The following is a 25,728-nucleotide window of genomic DNA, read 5'->3' as shown; positions in this document are numbered from 1 at the left end:
AATCCTTTTATTTAAAAAAAAAAGAAGCATTTTTAAAATGTAAGGGAAGATGGTTTATTGACATTGTGTCATGGTTTACAATAAAGTTTTATTATTTATTAAGCAATTTAAAAAAAATACAACAGTCTAGCAAAAAGTAGAGTCCAGAAGTGAACAAGCTCAAGCATGGGGTGGTATGTGAAAAATAAGTTCCTACCTATAGGTCAAGATTTGAGACTGGTTGATGGACATATGAAGATTCTTCCCCAAAATAAAAGTGTATGATATTCATTTCCATCCAATTTTAACTTCGCTGTCCCACTTCATACCAGTCTTTAATAAACAAGTGAATTTGATTTGCCAGACCTCAAACGTATTCCATTCCTCTTATTGTTTATTGGCATCACATCCCATGCAGCCTCTTGTTCTTCAGGCCTACCTAGTTCACTCTAGGTGGGTGTCCTCAATATTTCCTGTGACCCTCATCTAGAGGAGCCCATAGGCATCTAATTACTATGCCACTGAACTAGTAAATGTCAAATTACAACTATTGAGTGAACATGAAGAGAGGATGACAGAAAGCTAAAATTCTATCCCCTTCCTGTTCACTTTCATACAAAAGGATCATCCCCCATTTCTACTCTAGAGACAGTTAGATGTACAGGATAGGATGGAGTCCCATAGAGATAGGAATATCTGAGTTCAAACCTGACCTTAGACACTAGCTGTGAGATCCTAGGAAAGTCATTTAATTTCTATTAATTTCAGTTTTCTCAACTATAAAATGGAATAATAATAGCACTTATTTCCCAAGGTGGTAGTAAGGATCAAATGAGAGGATATTTAGAAAGCACTTAGCCTGTGGTCTAAGAGTAGATTCTTAAGGAATATTTGTTTCCCTCCCTCTTCTACCAAGATTCAGGGTTAGTTTTGATTATTGTCTCTTTTAACAAATCAAACTAGGCCTGAATAACTTGAATGGATTGTGGTAATAGACTGGCGTTGTGATTATATCTGGAACGAGATGTACTGTCCCGGGGCCATAAGAGCATATCAATAATGTCTACCCAAGAAGCCAGAAGATCACTGGGAGGTGAATTTGCTTTAAACATGGGAGGAAGTTAAGCTTGGAATCACTGCAGAAAAGATAAGGGAGTTTGGAGATCTAAGGGAGGAGTTAAAACAAACCAGAGAATCAGCCATTCAAGAAAAACTAAACATTATCCTCCCACCCAGCAGAGCTAGATCTAGGAGCCAGATTAAGAACCAGAGAACCATGAGGAGTTGATGCCTGTCCCAAAGGTAGGACTTCTAGATCACGTCATAAGCTAAGGAGATTTTAATCTTATCAGTGAAAGTTGCTTTGTCCTTGGCTAATTCTTACTTTGTTGTTTTGCATGAAACCAAACTGATCTGATCAATAAAACTAAAAAAATGGACTGGGCTGTGAATTTCTGTTGGTAAGATATCATGGTCCCAAGAAGTCAGTCCCTCCCAGGCCCAAGGGACTTTAAAAAGACTGGCACAGACCTAACTGTATTTGCTAAACAGAACACCTTCATTAAATGCAGGATAGTTGGAGCACCAATAAATGTTTGATGATGATAATGACTTGATCGATCCACCATTCCAATGTAAAGAAACAATCTCCTGAAGTCCAAGTAGCCACCATATAAAAATAGCTTAGAAAAAGTCTACCTCTTGTGTTTGCACTATTGATATCTTAATGGATTCTAATGGTAACACTGAGAAACATTGGTAAGAACACCCCTTTGGCCTTGAGAGCACTCCAGAAAATCATTGAATTGTATAGTTAGATCCAGTAGGGACCTTGGAAATCAGCTCCTTTTATTTTACTGGTCAAGTGACTTGGCCAAAATCACACAGGTACTAAGTGTTAGAACCAGGAATCCAACCAAGGTAACTGAGTTCACAATCCAATGGTTCTTCCCACTATACCACATCTGATCCCAAAGAAAAGTTGCCTGGGTACACTGTATGTATCAGCTATTCAGATAAACATTAGCATTCAAAAACTATGCCGTAATTAAAGTAGGCATTTAATAAATGTCCATTGAACTGAACTGAATTGAAGTGGTAAAACAGGTCAAGTTTCCACAAGTGATCCAGAGCTAGGTGATACAGTGTAATGAAAACAGCAAAAGTTTGGAAGAATATTAATCCCTTCAAGACCAGTTCTCAACAAACAATTCAAGAATAAGAAAATGTTGAAATTTCCAGGCATCCAAGCAGGACTCTTAGGCATCATTCCCCATCAGAGGACCCAAGTCTTCATGGACTAAAGTCTGAAGTAAAAAGCGGCTTCTCTTTAGTCCCTCAAAATGGTTCCTATCCATCTTAAGGGTAGAACCTTTTGACCCCACTCATTAACATAGAGGGAATAGGTCTAACTACTTTGGTATAAAGTCACAGAAATTCATCACAGAACCCTCACTAGGAATGCTAGTATGGGGGGGGGGGCAAATTCAGCTGAGAGAGATGAACCATCCCTCCAAGAGACTAGTCTGTAGTACAGCAGGAATTGGGGAGCACATAGACGGTTCTTAGGTTAGTCCAATCACAGGTACATCTGTGGGAATAAAAGGTGTGATCCATCCTTTTTCCCATCTTTCATCAACCAGTGATCCTAGTTCCTTTGCCTTTCCAGGAAATCATTTGCAATCTGATTCTGATCCACCTCCCCCAACACACACACACACACACACACACATACACACACACAAACACACACACACACACACACACACACACACACACACACACAAACACACACACACACCCCTTTACAAGGGAAAGGTCTATGAAACATAAGACATATAGATATTACCATCAGCAGAAGCACCTCATAAAAAGCCCCATTTGTTCTTTCTTAGGAATAGAAATATTTCATCAGACATAAGAGCTTGAGTATTCTTTTCATTTGTTTATTTTTCGATGCTTGTGAGGGAGAGGGCTTGTGTGTCTTCATACTTAGAAGAGATATTGTAGGATCTATGAGTCCTATTTCAGGAGGACGAGAAGAACATAGCAATCCCTATGGTTGTTGAGTACAATACAAATGAAGGCATAGGTTGACTTTCTTTAGCATGTGGCTATATAAGGAATATGTTTTTAGGACTAGGGACTATGGACTGATTTGTACAGGGGATACGCCATATCTTGGATGTTTCAATAAATATGCTTTCTGAGGCATACCTGTTATCTCCTTTTGATAGATGGGAGCTTATCTCCCACAAGAAGCTTTTGGAAACTTAACAGTACCAAGATTCTAAGATAAATTTTTATTGTCCTAAGTTAAATGATTTATCAATGAATGTTATTAAATAAAGATGGTTTGAAAAGACTAGTCAGCTTGAAAGACCAGTCAATCAACAATCACTTATTAATTATTTAACACAGTTGTAACATGTATAATTTAGAGCAGATTACTCACTATCAAGGGAAGGGGAAAGGGAGAAAAATGTGTAACTCAAAACCTTATAGAAAAATGAATGTTGAAAACTTTCTTTGAATATAGTTGAAAAAATAAATAATTTTTAAAAACACTTACTAAGTGCTTCCTGTGGTCAATAAATACTATGCTAAATGCTGAGGATAAAACAAAAAGCAATCAGTCTTATTGTGCATGGGTCAAGTGGTACAACCAATAGAACAAAAAACATAGGATTTGTTATCAGGAAACGTGAGTTCAAATCCAAATTGGTACAGACAATGGAGGAAAATTATATTTGGTACCAGAAGTCTTGAGTTAAAATCCAATCTTATTCTAACCATGTGACCTAAGACAAGTCATTAACTTCTCTAGGCCTCCACTTTCTCACCTGTGACTAGTTGGTCACTTAAATTCCTTTCACCTTTGTATAGGGAAGCCTAAACTAATTTTTACATTTTAACACTCAAAAAACATATTATAGAGATTCCAGTTCCCCCAACTCATCCCAACATTAGAAGTACTAATCTCCTCTTCCTTCTCCCTTCAACAAGATAGTTTTTTCCTCCTTTGGGAAAAGAGAAGAAATCATTTGCAGTCTGATCCATCTGGATGCATTAGATATGGTTTCAGTTTATGGTCCCTTCATAGATGGTCTTAAATTTCAGATCTTGTTGGGTTGTCCAATGTGGGAAAGAGAAAATGCTTTCCTCTCCCTCCCATCAGAACGAATGGGATGTTACTGCTGTCCATGTGGACACAGCAATGCTGGAGAGGGAGGTCTCCCCCATGGTTTCCATGCTGGCACAAGTGGGCACTTGGATGGGAGTCAAGGAAGAGGATGAGGATGAGGACAAAGCTGTATTGCCTAGGAGATATGTGCCTGAAGAGCTGGTATGCATAGATGGGCCTGGGTCAGCGGAGTTCCCACTACTGTTATTGATGCTCCATAGGCAAGGGTAATGACTGCAGAGGAAAACAGCACCATGAAGAGTGAGTCTTAATGGCACACTAAAGATGGATGAGGACAACAAGCCTGCCAAAAGCACAAGAGAAACAGCAAGCAGTGTGATGGAAAGCAGACCCAGGAACAGAGAATGGTTTCTATTTCTAGTTTCAGTTCTGTCACACATTTTCTGTCTTTAGAAAAGCCAAAAGGACTAGTGAGCTTCCCTTGGTAAACTTGATCTCTCCTGCCATGACCACAGTCATGTATCTGGACTTCTTGCTTTGTCTTCTTATTTTTAGTGTTATGATGATGATGATGATAGAACTAAAGATAATCTCCAATCAATGGCTTCATTAAATATTTGTTAGAACCACACCTTTCAGAATTATGCATTAATGGGTCCCATTTTCCAGTAACAACATGGAAAGAATTTATGGGCATTAGGTTATATACATGTTTTCTTTCACTTTGCTCTTCTTTGCCTCTAGACTGTCAGCTCTTTCTGTATTGGGTTTCCTTCAAGACTTCCCTAGGATTACCTTCTAATGCCTAGTTTCCTTCAAAACTCAATAAAAGTGCCACATCCTAATTGAAGTCTTTTTTGATCCCTCCCAGATGAGTGCTCTCCTTGCAAAAATTATCTTATTTTGTACATATTTTTACATCAACATGTTTTCTCAAATAAAATGTAAGCTCCTGGAGGGCAGGGACTTCTTTTTCTTTGTATCCTCAGCATTTAACACAATGACTGGGGCAGAATAGATATTTAATAAATATTTGTTAATTGATTGAATTATAGGTATTTTATTGGTAATATATAATATAGATATAGATATAGATTCCAGTTCTACGACTAGAAAGAAACTCCAGAGGTGATCTAACTCATTCTTTTGCTCTCCTGGCTTATATATTATCTCAGATAAATTAAAACTTCTCTTCATCTCCAGGAAAAAAATAATTAACTTCCTTTCATTGTCTAACCTAAGTGTCTCACAGTGCTTCCCTCAAGAGAAATTCCTCCTCATTCTCTGTCTCATTTCCTCCCATCACATAATCCAGTTTCTTCTCCATTAGTCTTTATCTCCCAAACCAAATCCCACCATATGTTCCTAACCTTCCTTTTAGTAAGTCAATTCACATAATTGCTTGCTATAAAGGAGAAATTATCGACCACTCACTTCATTTTCACTGGCCTTCCTTTCATTTTCTCTGAGTTATATGAACACTTCATGCTCCTCACTCTTGATGTAATTTATTGTGCTTTCCTTGAATTTCAATGTTCCTAGTTGCAGGTGTGTCTAATATAGTGTTCCTCACTTACTAGTCATTTAATAAATGATTATTGAGTGAACAAATGAATGAATGAGTAAATGAACATCCCTGGTGACCACAGGAAAGTTGGGATGAAATGTAGTTTTGCTTACTTAGTATTTCATCATGGGTATTTTAATTATCCGTATGGCCTGTGTTGTGAGGATTTTTCATTAGGTACTACTTTCTTTGTGTGTGTCCACGGAGGAGGCAAGGGTAAAGAAGTTGGCTTGTTAAAAATGCAGAAAATAACAGAGTCAGAAGCAGTAGGCAGGCTGCCTAATTTATAATTCTGTCTACTTTTAACTCCCTCATCTTTCTCAGTCAAACTCCATCTGGTACTTCAGAGGAGTGTATGCTTTGGACTGATTCAAAGAGAAAGATCTCAAACTTGAGTTTCTCCCCATCCTGCTTAGAGCCTTGACTCAGAATAAATGTGAATTCATATCTTCCCAATTTTCTGCTTTCCAGGAAGAACAAGAAAGAACTATCCACTTTCATCTCAGTGACTCCCAATCCCATCCCTTCCCCCACAAGGGTCACAATACAGACCTGAACCAAGCCAACTTCTGGTACCAGAGATAGGAAGCAAAGAGAGCACAGTAACAAGCAGGGATTTGTGATTGCATAGAAATCTATAAGCAATGGATTTGGTTGCTCATCCCTAGAGCCCATGGAAATCCTCAGAAAGGCAAGGGAACATGCTCTTAGTTTGGCCTTACCTGGGCCGGGGAGAGGCTGCTCCGGTGGGATGGGGGACTGAGAGCACACTGGCATGGGGAGTGGACGATAGAGAAGTCCAGTTGTTGTTTCCAGAAAAAACTTGCAGGCTATTGCTTGAGCTCTCTATCAAGTTCACTTTGGGGAAATTACAACAATCGGGCTCAGGATGCAGACAATGGGCTTATAAGACCAATGACATTAGTGCTAGATGAAATATTATCACACCTTATGCTATTGACACATCAGATTGTTTTATCCTTCACAAATCATTGAGGAACAAAATATATTGGAATTCCCCTAAACTGTGTTCGTGAACCATGAACAGCTCAGCTAAGCCTTCCAGGGGCCAAACTCTCTCTTCTCACTGACTCTTAACCTACATTGCATTGTCATCCTCTTCTCAATACACTTATTCCATGGCTATGCATATCACTGGGGCTCAATAAAATATCTTGGAGGTGGAAGGGAGGAAGGGAGGACAAGAGGAAGGGAGGACAAGAGGAAGGGAGGAAGGAAGGAAGGAAGGAAGGAAGGAAGGAAGGAAGGAAGGAAGGAAGGAAGGAAGGAAGGAAGGAAGGAAGGAAGGAAGGAAAGAAGGAAGGAAGGAAGGAAGGAAGGAAAAGAGGGAGGAAAGGATGGAGGGAGGAAAGGAGGGAGGGAGGAAGTGACAAATTAACATGTAACAATTTGGATTATGCTGAATTTCTACTATTGCTATACTCTCAGTTTTAACTAGTCGTTCTAGGAGAGTTACCAGCAAAGCAGGGAGCAATGCTTAAGAAGCAAGAGAGAGCTGTGTTTGTGGAAGTATAAGAGTATCCATAAAGGAAAAACAGGACAAAAATGCTTAAATCATAGTGTTCTTGCTTGTACTCTCCAGTATTCTAAAGAGGAGTTAGAAGGGAAAATATGAGATTTCAATCCTGAGGTCCTGGATTAGAATCTTAGCTCTATCAATAATTTTGTTATCTTGGACAAATCACTCCACTTTCCCAGGGTTCAATTGTGAAATGAAAGTGTTGGACTGGATGACCTCCAAGTTATCTTCAGCTTCTAACTCTATGACCCCTGGTTGAAGTGGAAAGGGTTCTGCTTTTGAAGTCAGAATGTCTGGGCATGAGTCCCAGTTCTACCACTTTACTGGTAGATTGATCATTTTACATTAGGATATAACTTCTCTGAACCTCATTTTTCTTAATTCTAAAATGGGGACAATAACACCACTTACTGTAAAAAAAATTACCTTTTGTTAACCTTAAATATGTGAATTATAACCTTATAAATGTGAATTACTAATATCAACCCTATAATCTTAGATGGAAAGAATATTCAAGAAGGTTCTGATTTTTAAGAAAGTGTAAGAACTAGGATGAAATGCAAAGGATGGGTATAACCAAGACTAAGACATATGATGAGTGCAGTTCCACCCAGAGACTTTCTTAAGAACCTCCAAGGCTGAAGCCCAAATTTTAGGTTCCCACAATTCAATGTACCCCTAGTGGAGACACATGATGAATTAGGTGGGCTTGCTCCATGACTCAGTCATGTGCATCCTGGAACTATCTAAAGCATAGTACTGTACTTGAACTTAGGAAAAGATAGATTCAAATTCTGCCTCCAACCCTTAACTACAGGACCATCAGCAAATTGCTTAAATTCCCTGAACTACAATCTCCCCAGTATAAAATAGGAATAATGCCTATAGTACCTACCTCACAGTTGCTATGAGGTTCAAATGAAGTAATGTATATAAAGTACTTTGCAAATCTCAGTGTTGAATAATTATCTGTTATTGTTATGTTATGATTATTTACAACAGTAAGCCTGGATCAATGCCCTTCACAATCAAAAAAAGATAAACAATAGACATTTCTATAAATACTGTGAATATAACTATAGGGTTTTTTCAGAACAATCATATTTGACTATATATATATGTATATATATATATGTATGTATGTATGTATGTATGTATGTATGTATAAATGTGTTGTGGGGTTGGATTTCTTGCTGAAAAAATACCAGAGAGGGAGAGAGAAAGCTGCTAACTTCAGTCTTCCTTCATACCATATCTGTTTGTTTCACCTTCATTACCCATGGGCATCATTAGCTGAGTCACACACCTGAGGAAGAATGATTTCTATGCATATAGGGAGAAGGGTAGGGAGCTGCCCTGTGTCCATGGAGACCAGAGTAGTGCTCATAGCCATGATGCGAGTGGGAAGCAGTCAAAGGCAAGGGAGCAGGGTACTGGTAGTTGGGGTTTCCCGAGGTGCACACTGCATCTGGATTAGAAAAGAGCCAACCTCCCACTGGAAGAGACAAAGAGAGAAGACAAAAAATTATTTCAGCCCCCAAATTAGATGTCAAGTTTTGCAATAATTCAATTCAGCACACATTCATTATGGGGGAGAGAGCTGGGTGGATTGGATCTGTACAATGTTCAGAGAGCTGTATCTCTCCTATTGTATGGTTAGGTGAACAGGTTCCTTATCTTCATGCAGCTCACAAGTTATATTTATAATTATATGTATCTCTCCGTATGTTGCCCAGCTCTACCACTGTCTTTATTTGCTAATAAAATCAACCTATGTGAAATGGCCCAATGCTCTTTATTCTCCCTCCCCATCAAATCCAAAAGGACTCCCTAGGACCAATCCTAATCAATCACAATATCAATTGTGATCAATTGTGATCAAGATCAATCAGTGCAAGTAAGCTGATTGTAATAAAAATATCAAGCCACCTCTGACAGGAATCAAGCAAGTCAGATAAAACACTCAACTTCCCAAGAGAAACTTGGGAGTTATCTATGTTTTATAGATGATATAGATAGATATAGATACAGATACAGATACAGATACAGATACAGATACAGATAAAGATACAGATACAGATACAGATATAGATATAGATATAATGGTTATATAAATATATACAATATATACAAGGTTATATAAATATATAAATGTAAACTCTTAATATCTCTTTAGAAAATATAGCTCTCTGGAGATACCTTTTAAACTGTACTGTCACTTCTGGGGTGATATGGCAGCTCTGATTAAATAGTTGGTGTGGTTTAGAACAGGAAATGAAGGCAACTACAAAGGTATTCATCCTAGAATGTACTTCCTTCTTCAACTCTGCTTGAAATCCTGCTCCATAAAAACCTTCCTTGATGTTTCTCATCCATCCACCCCTCAGTTAAAATGTTAGCTTTCTCCCAAGTTTTTCCTGGAGTTATGTCTGGATCTTTTCCTTTTTCCCCATCACATTCTACCTGGTATCATATTTATTTGTCCATTTATTCATTATTTCGGCAAAGTACTTTCTCCTTTATTTTTGGAATGATGTGTCACAAAAGACAAGGAATTAGAAAGCAATAAAGCTCTGAACTAAAAAATGGATGAAACAGAGATCTGGAAATCTCCTAAGCATCCTCAAACCAGAAATGGTAGTTTTTAGGACAAAATAAGAGAAAACCTGGATGCAGTTTAGAGAGGAAGCCCTCACTTGAAGGCTTGTGACCCCAGGCCCTGAGAGAGAGGAACAGAAGGAAAATCACAGTTATTAGAGAGAATTTTCAGTGACCCTGGGACTTTAAGGTTCTCCTAGCAATCATTCAGGAAGTGATTGCCATCATTACAGACAATGGACCAGGTATTCCACTATCTGACAAGACTATTCCCTTTCCCTTCTCTATGACTTTCATATTTGGTGGAGAAGTAGGAAGATGTGGAGGGTGGGAGGGTGAAGTGGGCCAGAATGTTAGGAAGCAGACTAGAAGCAGCTTGAGTTAAGTATGCGGCTTCTCTCCATGGGTTGACCAGAAAGCCAGATTTGGGCATAGCTGAGCAAGATTTTGTTCATTGTTATTGAGGATGCCCAGATCCTATGAATTTCTGTGCCGACTGCTTTGAGTTAAGGGGTTATAGTGAGTCTTGTTAGTAGAAGGCCAAGGGAAGTCTGGATCACTGATTAGTAACTCCTAGCCCATCACCAGATCAAAGGACCCCTCCCTTCACACATCATCAGCTCAACTTCACTTTCCTATAATTAACAGAGGATCACATCTAGTTCAATGACCTCAGTTCAATTAGTCAATCACTTATTAATTGACTATTAGTCCAAGTACAGTGCTAGATATTGGTGATTTTTAAAAATAGACCCCATTTTGGGGGGCGTTTCAGTGGCGCATTAGATAAAGCACCGGCCCTGGAGTCAGGAGTACCTAGGTTCAAATCCGGTCTCAGACATTGAATAATTCCCTAGCTGTGTGGCCTTGGGCAAGCCACTTAACCCCATTTGCGTTGCAAAAACCTAAAAAATAGACCCCATTTTTAAGGAACTCACAGTCTAATAGGGGAGATGATCAATACATATCTCAGTGTTTATATAAAATGAATGTAATGAAAATTAAAACAAATAAAAACAAAGAAATTAAATATAAAGTAAATAGGAAAGAATAAGGAAAGATTTGAAGTAAAGATAGTGCCTGAGTCATGTTTTGAAAGATGAGAAGGATTCTATACGATGTAAGTGAGCAGGGATGGCATTCTCAACATCTGGAATGGCCATTGCAAAGGTACATAGACCGAAATGGGGTGCCATATGTAAGAAATATCAAAAAGCATAGTTTGACAAGCTTCATGGCTTTGACATGCTTCATGGTTAAGAACGTAGGAGGAGGAATTTCATATAATAGTTCAAGATGGATTGGGACCAGATTATAAAGTTTTAAAAGCTAAACAGAAAAGAGATAGGGGCTTCAACCACAGCTGATATGTGAGTAGAAAGAAGGAGTCAGGTGTAAGAGATATTAGGGAAGTTGAAATATTAGGATTTGACAGCTAACTGCTATATTGGGTGGGGGAGAAGGAAGAGTTGAAGATAACCCTGAGATTATGAACCCAGGAGGCTAGGAAAATGATATTGCCTTTAGCAGAAATAGGGAAGTTTAAAAGAAGAGTTTGGAGACATGATGATGATGAAGCTACCATAGGTCCATGATGCTCCTTTCTTTATATTTAACTACTTTGTTTTTATTTGTTTTAATTTTCATTATATAAACACTAAGATATGTATTGGTCATTGTTGCTTCTGTCTTATTCAGTTTCCCTCTACTTGACAGTAAAAAGAAAGGATTACTATGCAACAAGGCTAACATTGTCCAAAGGTGACTCTGGACACTTAACTCATTGGTGAGCAATAATTAAGGGTAGATTGTTGTGGACTAGATTTTGGGAAGCATTTTGAGTTAATTCTCCCCAAATAAACTGACCTAAAACTCAAAAGTGACCCCACCCAACTAGGTTCTATTCTTTAGATCATGAGCTTCTTAAACTGAGCAACATCCCAAAAGGTGGGGGTCACCATGGACTTTAGGTAGAAACCTAAGGCTCCCTGTCATCCATTGTGCCAGTTAAAAAAAAAGTCTCCCATAACCAGAACAAAATCTCTGAATTTTGCTCTGCAAACAGTTTGGGGGACTTATCTAGATGGAAAAGCAGTAAGAACTATATCTTAAGGAACTGGCTACAGACACCTGAGAACTGAGACCTTTACCAGAGAGGTTGAGATAACTTCAGGGAATTTTACTGATGTAACTTTTATTTTCAATTCCAATTAACAATTGTGCTTTAATCTAATGTTAGTCTGAAGTCAATTAGGTTCACTAGACATTGGAAGGAACATTAGAATCTTAATAAGAATGAGGTCAATTTTCTGCCAAAGACAATGATCTTTTACATTTTCAACCCTAGACTAAATGAGGGAATTTGTAACCTGGGACGAGGCACTAGGAAGATGAAAGTCCATGAGACCTGCCTCTCCCATGTTTGAGTGGGATTAGAGAGGACTGGGGAGATGGAACAATTTGATCTCATGAATCCAGAGCATTCAGAACTGGACTCTATGTGTTCCTTTGAGGAACAATTAAAAGGATCAGAGTATCTTTACCCTGCAAAAGAAAAGACTCAGCAGAGCATGACAGTTATTTTCAATTATTTGGTTTCCTTATGGTTGAGTAATTCAGTTTGTCTTTTTTGGTCCCAAAGGACAGAATTTGGGAAAGTAAGTGGATATTGTTTCAAAGAAGAAAAATAAAATAGTCCTCCAAACTAAAACTGTCCTCCAAAAGTAGAATGGGATAACTAGGGAGATGGTAAGCAGCCTCCATGCAGTAGCAGGATGATCACTTACCAGTCATGTTATATTGATGATTACTATCAATAATTGAATTCTCAAGCCAATGCTGTAAATTAAGAACTTTTTTTTATTTTTAATGGGTTTGCCGAAGTCATGAGCCTTTTCTCTTAAAGGAAGAGAAGGCTTCTCAAGACAAAGGCCTGATCATGAAGAAATTCAAGGAAGCCTTGAATTCCAGTGATGAGCTTAGATAATTTTATTCCTACTATTGGGGTGAACTCACACTGGGATGCCCTTGACAGGTCTGAAGGGTAGTGTGGAGGCATTTGGCCTCTCAACCTCAATCTATATATACCCTTTCACCAAAGTCAAAAGGTAGGGGCTAGACTTCCTTCTTTGCAATCCATCAGTTCAAACCCTTGGACAGGTCTCCCCTTCCCACTTGCCTGAAAATCTCTGATATCCCTCTAAGAAGAAGAGTATTATCATTTTAGCTTTCCGATGGCCTCCTATGATCTTCCAGGTTTTGCTGAAGATTTCCAGGCCTAAAGGTCATCTTCTGAAACTTACCTGAGATGCCAGAATGATGCTATGTGTGGTCCACTCAAAAGCTCAGCTAGAAATATTAAGAAGTAGAATTTCTACCAGTGTGGAAAACTAAAGCAATACCAGTATCAAAGTTGGGGATCTCTGCTTTATTGACTGAAAAATTCAGTTCAGAAATGGTGTTGAAATAATGAAAGTAAAGAAAGCAGTTGGGACCCTCTAGAAAGTACTTCAGAGATTCCTCATTCCCTCACCATGCAAATCTTTAGAGTCCTGGGGTTTTATCCAGCCTGGAGCTTATAAATTTTTTAAAAATATTTTGACAACTATATTTCAATGTAATTAGTTTCCTTTGCAGAGCTATGTATTTGATTTTATGCATTTAAAAATCTTGTTCTGTGGGGCAGCTAGGTGGCGCAGTGGATAGAGCAATAGTCCTGGAATCAGGAGGACCTGAGTTCAAATATGAATTCAGACACTTAATAATTACCTAGCTATGTTGACCTTGGGCAAGTCACTTAACTCCATTACCTTGCAAAAAAAAAATCTTGTGATGAGGGGTTCATAGGCTTCACTGTACTGTTACTGAAAGGAGTCATGAATAAAGTTAAGAATACCCACTTTAAAGTCATATTGTTCTATATAAGTATTTTTTTGCTTCCAGACTCTGATTAATATTCAAAATAATAAAACTCTGAACATCACCTGGAATTTTGGGAAAAGATATAAATTTTCTCTGAATTGGTAAAATATCAAGATGGCCCTTAATCAATCAAACCAACTTATTCAGTTGAGTATGAACAGAGAATTCCATTAGAATACCCTTTATCTTTGAGTTAGAAACATTCTATGAAACTTACAGTGGGAATATGTAACATGCTGACCCTCTGAAATAACTTCTGGAGCATCTTTTGGATGGTTTCTGAAAGAAGAAAGAGATGTCTGATTTCTTCATTTTTCAGTACACTTCTTCAAAGATCTCACTGTACACCTTGAACCCTCATACCCTTTAGAAATAATAAGTCAAACATTCCTTCTCCCAGGTATGTTCTCCCACTTACCCCAACCAGGGCACTGATTGAAGATTTTATGACCAAAATAATACATACAGCTCTCAGTTATCCACTGATACATCCATATAAACTAGTTACAATCCCAAAGTTCCATACACCTCTGCTGCTAGAGGTGTCAGTAGAATAGGGAGGATCTCAGAAGCTTTTGTCAAGTATGTACCTGCTGTTGATCTTGTATCAAATGATATCACTTTTCAAATGATTTGATGTTTCTGTGCCCAAGACTTCAGGCAATTTGAAGTCCAGTCCAACACAAAAACATGCAAGAAAAAAATCACTCAATAGCATGAGACTTCCCTAAAGTTGACCACCTTGTACACCTAGCATTCTTGGTCTCATAACAATCCAGACCGAAACCATGGTTAAGAGGTGGAGGGGGGCACACCTCTCAGGCTAGCCAATATGACCAGAAAGGATAATGATCATTGTTGGAAGGGTTGTGGGAAATCTGGGATACTATTACATTGTTGGTGGAGCTGTGAACTCATCCAACCTTTCTGGAGAGAAATTTGGAACTATGCCCAAAGAGCAACAAAAATATGCATACCCTTTGATCCAGCAATACCACTACTGTGTCTATACCCTGAAGAGATGATGAAAAAGGGTAAAAACATCACTTGTGCAAAAATATTCATAGCAGCCCTGTTTGTGGTGGCAAAGAATGAGAAATCAAGTAAATGTCCTTCAATTGGGGAATGGCTTAGCAAACTGTGGTATGTGTATGTATGTATGTCATGGAACACTATTGTTCTATTAGAAACCAGGAGGAAAGAGAATTCAGGGAAGCCTGGGGGGATCTTCATGAACTGATGCTGAGTGAGATGAGCAGAACCAGAAAAACACTGTATGATTTCTCTCTCATCACATTCAATTTGGATCAATGTATACCATGGAAACAATGTAAAGACTGGCAAATTGCCTTCTGTTGGGGGTGGGAGGAGGGAGTAAGATTAGGGGGAAAATTGTAAAACAAAATTAATAAAATCTTTATTAAAAAGGGGGAGGGGGCCATGGGAGAACAGTTTAGAAATACTAGTTCAGAGGTTCAAGATCTCACTGCTTTTGTCTATTTCCTATTGGTAGACACAAAATGATAACCACCTCACTTCCTTGTTCAAAAACTTTCAAGGGCTCCCTATTGCCTAAAGATAAAATACAAATTATTTTTTCCAACTCATTTTCACATTATTCCCCATTATCAAACTCTCTAAGCCAGCCAGAGTGAACCACCACAGCCTAAACTCATTATATACTCTCCAGTCTCCATCTATTCACAAGGGCAACTCCCACGCACCGTCTGAAGAAATCCTTAATTTTTCCATAATATGCTGTTCAAGTACTAACCCCTCTATAAATGCAATCTTCATCTCCTCAAGCTAAAAATGATCTCTCCTTTTTAAGATAAGGACAGCCTAATGGAAGACAAAGGCTTCTTTGTCTTTATTTCTTCTTTGTCCTAATCAATTTTTGCATCATATGTCACTACCATGGCACCATGTCATTTTTCCTTTTTTTTTATTTTAGTCCTTTGCCTAGCACTTAGATAGGATTAGAAACAAAGGATGGAAACTGCAAAGGGATTGACTTAATTTGATGCTGGGAAGAAGAGGAATTAGAGCTGTCCAAAAGCAGAATAGTCTATCTAGGATAGCAGTAGGTTCCCTTTATTGGAGGTCTTTCAAGCAAAGATTGGGAAGTTAGTTGTTGAGTATATATATATATAGGGGGGGATTCTCCATGTAGACATAGTTTGGTTATTGTAAGGTCCTCGAAGGCAGAGATTGCTTGTCCTTGTTGCTCCAGCACCAAACTCAGGAACTGGCACACAGGATAATGAATGCTTGTGGATTCTTTGAGTTCCTCCCCTTCCCCCTACACACTGTAAACTTGGGGAGAGGATAATTTTCCAATATTATATTTTACAGAATGGAAAAGAAAGACAGAAGTAGAATGATATATTCACAGTGGCAAAATTAGCATTCAAACCCAGAGATTTATGCGGGCATTTTGTCTAATTAACAGAGGCTTCAGAGAATCATACCATTTTTAGAACAGGAAGAGAAAATCCATTTAGCAAATTCCCTTATTTTGTAGATGAAGAAACTGAGCCCCAGAGAGGTTATGTAATTTGTCCAATGTCATATAGCAGAAGAGGGTTTCAGAGTTCATTAGGAGTCTCAGTGCTTATTCAACTACATTATGCTATCTCCCATTACCCAAGTTTCCTAAGCAATTGATGCAAATTAGGACCAATTGAGTAAAAACTGAGTTCAAAAATCTGAATTGTATAATATTTTTAAATGTATTTTACCACTGTCAAATGCCTATGTGGATACTCAAATTGGATTATCAAAGTATTTCTGAATAGAAATCTTGATTGTCTCTCATGATGGCAAAAATAAAAAATTTGTGATTACTATGTCAGTAATTTATATGTAAATGAGGACTTTAAAGTACATCAAAGATAGTTGGTCCTCTTAAACCATATTGACATCTAACTTAGCAAGCACTTTCTTCATCAATGGTACAAAGGTAAGTCTCAAGACACTTCCTGTCAAAATAGTCAGAGATTCTATATTTGCAGAATTTAAACATATCATTTCCTTGTAATCAGGGACATCTATCTACTCACCGTTCCTTGGCATCCAAGAAGGCTTTGGCAAATGGGTTATACTTGATTTTGAGCGCCGTTATCTTGGATTTGCAAAAACAACCAGCATTAGTGGAGATGATGATGACGGTGATGATGATGATAATTTTTATATGACATTATATGTTTTATAATAATTATTATCTCATTTGATCCTCACAACAACCCTGAAAGGTGGGTGATATTATTTTTCCCTGTTTTATAGTTGAGAAAATGAAATTGGATGACTTGCCCAAGGTCACACAGCTAATAAGTATCTGAGGTTACATTTGAACTCAAGCCTTCCTAACTCCAGGCTCTGCACTCTATTCACAAGTTGCCTATCCTAGGCTAAGGCACAAATCTGATACTTGTATTCACTCTTCTGAACTACTATCAAACTGTCGTCTTCCTCCCTTACTAAATATCTTCTCTCTAACATGCATAGTATTTCCATCACATCCATGATGTTTGGATAAGGACAGCCTAATGGATGACATACTGAAAATTACAGCCTTGTCCTAAGGTTGAATACTAAATGATGAGGTACAGGGAGGGTACAACACCAGGGCTCCAGATTCTTTATGCCTAGCTAGATAGATTCATAGAATAAGACTATGCTGTAAAAAAAGCCACTTATCTCCTGATTTAAGCAACTGATACTCATCAAAGCAAAGATAATGGAAATTTCCTTCATTTTATACTGGAAGGTGAAAGGTTTGTTTTCAAAACCCAGAGAAACACTTTTTTTTGTACTGATTCCTATAAGCCTACACTAAGCAACTGGGCAAAGGAAACACTTCCTCCATGGACTTGTCTCACCAATTGAGCATTTATGGTCATAATAGTGCCCTGCCAGTGCCTTTCCAAGAATCCAATTGGCAGATAGTCTGGGAGCTCTGATTGCCAGAATAAGGAAGAGAGGGGGAAGGACTCATCATGAGAACAGGACAATCATGAACTTGTGTTCAGATATCCACTCCTTGCACTCAAAACCAGAGCGTGAACTGTTAGACATCGGTCAGTTTAAATTCCTCATGTTACAGGTAATGCAGTCAAGTGACATGCCCAAAAGCAGCTTAGAGAAGGCCAAAAAGCTCTGAAATTAGAGTTAGAGAACCTGGCTTCTTATTACACTCAAGTCCCTTAATATCAATGAAATGTTATTGTCATTTTAGAAACCTGATTATTCTGTTGATTCAAGGACCAGTGATTTCCTAGGTGAGGGCACTCCCTTCACTGATACAGATCTCAAGTCTTACTAGACAGGTGTGGAAAAAGACTCACATGTAGTCAATTTTCTGATGATGAACTGTTCCTCATTTAACTCTGCTGGTCCTCAAGAAAGACATATGACTTGATCTCTCAACAACCTGTACTCAAATGCTTCCCACTTTGGCAGGGGCTGCTAGACCTTACCATTAGCTTTTGTTAACATAGGGTTGCCTTTGCCCCGTGATGAAGCATCACCACTAGGGGCTATCACTACTTCTTCCTAACATGTAAATAAAAGGAATCCAAACACCTCACGTACCTCCTCATTCTGATAGGCAGTCACAGCTATGAACTGAGTTTCAGGAAAGGAGCAATTCATCACCATCCGGTGGGTACTGCCAACGCGAACAACATGAACCTGAGGTTCATATTTATGCAGAGAGTTCAACATTATCTGTTGAAGAAAAAGAGAGAGAGGGGGCCAAGAAAGATAAACAGGAACATTAGAGATAAAAAAAAAAAAACCTGTCCTGACCCAGGCAAGGAAAGTCAGGTCTAAGCTTGCTCCATATACGTTTTGTATCACTCATAACCTTCACTAGTAGCAGTTTGCTGTAGCAGCTGAAAAGGGAATTTTCAATCAAAGCCCCTAGTAGTGAAGATCTCACCTGTGCTCAACTGTATTTCTCTCATTGACTTCATAATTAAAATAACCTAACAAATAACTGGTCTTTTAGGGCAAATAACAAGCAGCATTTTTTAAAAGGATAAGAAAAGCATAAGGTGATTTCATTTTTTTACTACACCTGCTTTCTTCACACAGAGAGAAAGTTAGGCTTTAAATTTATTTTATTTTATTTTTAGTTACTGGAAAGCAGCTGATATAATGGATAGAACATTAGGCCTAAAGTGAGGAAGGCCTGATTTCAAATCTGATCTCAAGCAATTAATATCTGTCTGCCTTAGTTTCCCTCAATCATATAAAAGGAATTAGAATAGTAATTATAATTCACAGGGATGCTGTGAGGATAAAAGATAATATTTCTTAAGCATTTAACATAGTATCTGGCACATAATAGGTAATATATAAATACTAGCTATTATTATTACATAATAATATTATTAATTAAATAATGTGTCTCCTTGATTAAATATTCATGTTTATTTTATAGCACAATGGGAAGAAAAGCACCAGATTGAGAGTCAGACTTTTACCTCCTTGGTGTTGGAGGTAGCTAGGATTAGTAGTGGATACAGTACAGAAAGTTCTAGATTCAAATTTTGCCTCAGCTACTAGCTGTGTGACCCTTGATAAGTCATTTTACTTCTCTTTGCTTTAGTTTCCTCCATGGTAAAATAAAGATTATTAAAGCACTAATCTCCCAGGGTAGTTGTGAAGATCAAATGAGATACCATTTATAAAGCGCCTGGTAGAGAATGGTATATAAATGCTCATTCCCTTCCTTTGAGGTCAGCAGTAGTTTCATGTTTTATCTTTTGTTGGAACAATGCCTTGAGTGCAGTGAGTGCCAAAGGAATATTTGTTGAGTTGGATTGATGCATACTTTATTAACATTGAATGCAATTATTAAAGTTTGGACCACTGTTCCTGGTTCCTTATCCTCACCTGTTATACCCTGGGAAATCAATGTTTAAGAAAATAGAATCAAAGATTCAGAGTTGTCGAGGATGTTAAAAATCATCTAGTCCAACCTCCTTATATTACAGATCAGAAAACAAAGGCAAATTGCCCAAATTCACACAGCTCATAAAGAGCAGATCTGATATTTGAACCCAGAGCTCCTAACTTAAAATCCAATATATCTTTCTACTGTACCACAAGATCCTGAGAACCCTATGCTGATAATGATGAAAATGATACCATGAATTGGATTTGAATGAGGGGGATACTGTGCAAAATTACTTTCTCCTCCAGAGTCATTAGGTGCTAGCTAGGAATCAGGATGAACAGAGATGGCCCTGAATATGAGGCAATCAGGGTTAAGTGACTTGACCAAGGTCATGTAGCTAGAGTCAAGATCTGCCCCATAGCTATGTACTACAAGATCCTGAGAATCACACACACACACACACACACACACACACACACACACACACACACACACACACACACACAATTTGGTGCTTAAGAAAATGTAATGGAGATGGAAGAAAGTAACTTACTAGAATGGTAGACAGGACGCCTAGATGTAATTCTGACCTCTCTCCCTCATTGTCTCAAGATCTTTAGCAATATAATTAATTTTCCTGAACTTCATTTTTCTACATTTGTAAAATGTTTTAGGAGGAGGGGAAGCATTGAAGTAATTTGAATTGAATCGAATTGGATTCAACAAACATTCATTAATCTCTTTTTAAATTTTTAAATAATATTGTAATTTTTAAAATTTTTAAATGTAATTTAATTTTTAAATAATATTACATATGAAATTTTTTAAATTCTTTGAGGGGGTTTTTAAGTTTTTGAATTTCAAATTCTATGACTACCTCTCTCCCTCTCCCTAAAATGATAAGGAATATGATATAGATTATATATCATATAAAACATTTTCATTAGTCATTTTATTCAAGAAAATTCAAATCAAAAAAAAGAAAAATTAATAATCTCTTGGTTATTGAGCTCTATGAAGTAAGTGTTGATCCAAATGATGGAGAGATGAAGTCCAAAAAAAAAATAGTAATATCTAAGCTGTTGGAGAGAGTCTGCTTTAAATATTAAGGGTGAGAGAGGAGAAAAGATACAATTAAAAGTAATTTGAGAAGAAAGAGATAATACTGACTAGGATGGCTTTCCTCCTAAAAAGGAGGAACCATAACTCTGACAGAGCAACTAAACTATGTCCCAGGGAACCAAAATTTAGAAGGTGCTAATAGATTTTCTATTTCTTTAGCAGGTAGAAACAATTGAGTTTAGCATCTGATGATAAAGAATAATCTATTAAAATAGGCAGCTGTCAGGTTGTAGCCCCCTCTTCTTCCCAACACAGAAATTTTACCTTACTTCCTCACCTGCTCCCAGTCAACCTTTCCTCAAAGTATTTCAGGATCTCTACCCACAGGATAGGTAGCCTACTTCGTGAGCTTCTCTCTATGTCTCACCCATTCACATACATACACAGGTATATGTAGGTGCAACTGCACACACATACCTGTCCACTGCCTTATGTACCATGATCTAAAGTCTTACTACCACCACCAACTTGTCCCCAGTATGTTTTATTGCATCTTTGCCCCACATACTATTATCTCTGCTTGGGACTCTATTGCCAATGGACAACATGACCTCCATTTTGAAAAATGATTGGCCAACCTCAATATCCCTGAAGTTGTTCAGTCACTTTTCAAACACAGACATACACTAATCTGTTTCTAGCACTTTGATAACCTTTCAAGAGAACATTCCTGATTTAGGGATGTTTTTGTTTAGGTGTTTTTTTTTTTTTTCCTTTTTCTTCTTCTGAAAAACCAAAGCTGATTGAATATTCTATTGATAATTATCCAAAGTGGAGGCTGTAATTATTTCATTCAGGGTCGGCTTTTTATTAAGGTACTTACCCTATTGCCAACATGCCACTTATACAAAAAAACAAGGGGAATAACAAAACTCTAATACTCACAAACAATGTTTTCCCCCTCATCTGAAGTCCTGTATAAAAGCCTTGGTACACAAGACAAACTATGAAAAGGCCCCCATGATTAAGTAAAACTACGGCACTACACCCCTCTCTCTCACTCTCTCTTAACATCTGGAAGTCCATTAAAATCTGAAAGCACCAATTAAGAGCTGTTTATTCCTGTTTACATTTAGACTCCAGGGAATAATTGGCTTCTGTGGAATAAGAGCCCTATGAGGGTCGCTCTAATTGCCTAAATGCACCCTTGATATTTCTTGATTGGTGACTCTTTCAGGGCTTGAAGCCCACAATTCAGTCCTACCTGCCCACTTCCATTGAGTTTGTTGGTAAGCTTTACTTTGCTGAAGGAGATGGGGGCTTTCATCCAGTGGGCACCAAAGTTGGGAGAATCTGGGTGAATATAGACGCAGCTGTGGTTGGAGGCTTCTGGTTTCCCAGCTGGCACCCATTCACCATTGACATATTTCCATCGATGACTGTCAGTTGGGTTGAAGTCTAGCAGGAAGGAGTACATAGCACTGGGATCCAACCCAGTTACACTGATTTTCAAGACAGGAAACATGCGCCTTCAAAAGATCAGAGAAGTATAAAATGTTAGAGAAAGAAGGAACTTGGTGGGTTCATAGGTCATAGATTTATCGCTGGAAGGGATATTGGAGGAAATCTAGTCCAGTGGTACTAAACTCAAAAAAGAGACAGGAACCACAAAAACCTTACATAAGAATCCCTGCAACCTCATAATGGCTTAGATCAAAAATATTATCTACGACTTATTGCATTTTTACATATTTTGTTAACTATTTCCGATTACATTTTAATCTGAATCTGGTCATACATACACACACACACACACACACACACACACACACAGGAAAATTGGGCTAAATGGCATGTTTGACACCTCTGAGGAAATGGAGGAATTAGGAAATTGCTCATTGGCAAAACACTGATTAAAGGCTAAAGAACCCAGAGCTATGACTTTTTAAACCATGATCATTCCCACATCATACTACCTATAGTAAGGAATAATAACACTCTGTTAGCATATCTTTGGTGAGGGGTCCACAAAATTTTTGTTTGTTTCTAAAAACCATGGAATCAAGCTAAAAAATATAATTTTTTTAATTGCTAACAGTACATTTTAAATAAAAGTGGACTTCTTGTTTTGTTATTTTACTTAATGGTTTATTTAAATGTTTATATTTTGATATATAATATTAAGTAAAAATATTTTTCAATTTAAATTTATTTAAAAATTTAAAATTTTAATTAATTAATTTTAAATAATATACTGGTTTACTAAATAGTTGTATTTTAATATATAAAAATAAGTCATTCATATTGTTTCCTTATAGGGCTGGGTGATGCCATAGATAGAGGGAAAACCAAGAATCAGGAAAACTAGGGGGCTTCAAATCTAACCTCAGACACTTACTGTGTGATCCATAGTAAATCACTTAACTCTGTTTACCTCAGTTTCCTCAACTGTAAAATGATCTAGAAAAGGAAATGTCAAATCACTGTGGGAGAGTTGGACACATCTCAACAGCCACCAACAAATTATTTTGCTTTTAGGAAATAATTCAAAGATGTAATATCATAAATTAAGAACTGAATTCACGAAATATAAAATGGTATATTTGGGGTGGCTAGGTGGTGCAGTGGATAGAGCACCGGCATTGGAGTCAGGAGGACCTGAGTTCAAATCCGGCCTCAGACACTTAATAATTACCTAACTGTGTGGCCTTGGGCAAGCCACTTAACCCCACTGCCTTGCAAAAACCTAAAAAAAAAATTTTTTTAAAAGGTATATTGTCCATCAACTGAGAAAATAGCAAATACAGTCTCAAGGAAAGAGAATTTACTTTGATTTTTTTTTTGGTTTTTTTTAAGGCAATGGGGTTAAGTGGCTTGCCCAAGGTCACACCAGCTGGGTAATTATTAAGTGTCTGAGGCCGGATTTGAACTCAGGTCCTCCTGACTCCAATGCTGGTGCTCTATCTACTGTGCCACCTAGCTGCCCCAGGAAAGAGAATTTAACAAAAAAAAATAGACAATCATCAAGTCATATAAAAAATATTGAGAAAAAAAAGTAGTTTCCACAAAAATATAGGAATGATAGGGTCATGGAATAACTATAATAACATAACAAAAAAGAGGGGAAAAATAAGAAAGAGAAGAGAATCATAATATATAAAATAATCACTTATTTAACTCTAACAAGTAATAGACATAAAATCATGACACACAATCAATTTTCTCTTTTTTTTTAATGAAACCAGTCTGAGATTTTTTTTTTTCAGTGCAGAAAACTACCAGTGTGGAAATTCCTTCCACTAATGCAGAATGGCAATTTGTCTGAACCTTAAACAGCCGTCTAAGGGAAGGAAAAGTTGTCACTTGCCTGGTATCACACAGTCAAATGCAAATGGCCCCAATCTTCTCCACAGATGCCTCTCTTGGCTAAATGTAGTGGCCATAATACTAGCTAACATTAATAGAGTATGTACTATATGTCAGACATTATGCTTTGCATTTTACAATAATGATCTCAGTTGATCCTCACAACAACCTTGCAAGGTAATGCTATTATTATTCCAGAAGAGTAAACTGAGGCAGATTAGGTTAAGTGACTTGGTCAGGTAGGAAGTGTCTGAAATCAGATTTGGTATCATTTTTCTTATTCCTCAGCCAGTGTTCTGTGCACTGTAGCTCCACCTAGCTGCCCTTAAAGATAAAATAATTCAGATCTAAAATTTAGCTATAGACAAGTAGTTGGAAATTTATAGAGAAAAATGGACCTTTTTAAAAGCTTCAGATAATTATTTTGTTGTGTTTTTAATTCCCTGCAATAGCAGAGTGCTAAATTAATCAGAGAACAAGTTGGAGTGCTTCAGGGGAGAAATATGGCCAAATGTCGTTGAAAAAAAATGTCTCAAAGAGAGTCTTGGTCATAAGCCCTGGAAAAGTTTACCACAATGGAAAAGAGGGGTAGGAGGCACACTTTGCATGATAGGTTAGGAGAGACCTTAGATGTCATCTGATCAAACCTCTCAATTTTTACAGATGAAGCAGGTAAAGTATCTTGTCCATCATAGTCATTGATGGTATTGGAATTTAGACCCAGGTCTTTGATGCCAAATTCAGCATCCCTTCTCCTGCCTCTAGATTTTTACCTGCTGAAGAAATACTAGGGCATGCGACCTACTGGCCTAAATATGGATTTTAGTACTTATCTCCTAAGAGGATTCATTTTAAGATCTTCTCACCCATATTGTATACACACATCCCTGGCATGTTTATTAAATGGAATTGAATTGGTCTTGTCTCCCTTACTGGAATTCAAACCTTCTTCAGGATAGTGCTGCTCAGTAGAGAAGGTGCTGAAGTCAGGAAGACTCATCTTTCTGATTTCAAATCCAGTCTCAGACATTTACCAGCTGTATGTCCCTGGGAAGTCATTGGATCTTATTTGCCTCAGGTTTTTTCATCTATAAAATGAGCTGGAGCAGAAATTGGCAAATCACTGCAGTATCTTTGCTAAGATAACCTTAAAGGGGTCAGGAAGAGTTGGATATGACCAAAAAAACAACTAAACAGCAACTTCCCCTTAACCCTCAGTGACCAGTTAACTTCTTCATACAGAATGCTCAGTGTTCACTGAATTGATTTGCTGTACAAATAAACTGTGGAAGTCTATTCTGCTTAAATGTATATAAGACCAAACTTAACAATGAGCACCAACATCATCCACAGAGATGACTCTCAATTGTTGTCACATTGTATGAAGTTCATTGATGTAGACATTTTCAGGTTTCTGGTCTCTCTTAAAACCAAAGTCATTGCTTGTCAGATTGGAAGAGACCTAAGAGGCTGAATATTCCAAATTCCCATCCAGTTTACGAAGAAAAGATGATGTATTCCAGGCATGGGGGAACAACAAAGGAACAAATATGAGAGGTGGAGAGCCATATGTGAAAAGCAGCAATGAATATTTTGACCTTTATAAAGAATGTGACAGGAAGTATGTACATTGATATTAGAGCTAG

At 37.6% G+C, this 25,728-nt stretch overlaps 1 protein-coding gene across 1 annotated transcript; it reads right to left on the bottom strand.

The window, feature by feature from the left end:
- Positions 1–4,152: 4,152 nt before the first annotated feature.
- On the bottom strand, positions 4,153–22,241 carry LOC141511880 (T-box transcription factor TBX19-like). Its single transcript, XM_074220879.1, has 7 exons — positions 21,981–22,241; positions 18,343–18,477; positions 16,812–16,873; positions 13,967–14,028; positions 8,537–8,725; positions 6,413–6,548; positions 4,153–4,396 (listed from the first exon to the last, which is right to left on the bottom strand). Exons 1-7 carry the CDS (start codon positions 22,239–22,241, stop codon positions 4,153–4,155), a joined length of 1,089 nt encoding a protein of 362 aa, XP_074076980.1.
- Positions 22,242–25,728: the final 3,487 nt, after the last annotated feature.

Source organism: Macrotis lagotis, chromosome 2, assembly GCF_037893015.1.
Source record: "Macrotis lagotis isolate mMagLag1 chromosome 2, bilby.v1.9.chrom.fasta, whole genome shotgun sequence".
Lineage (NCBI taxonomy): Eukaryota > Metazoa > Chordata > Mammalia > Peramelemorphia > Peramelidae > Macrotis > Macrotis lagotis.
The sequence above is the reverse complement of the archived record's forward strand: the minus strand, read 5'-3'. Positions and strand labels throughout refer to the sequence as shown.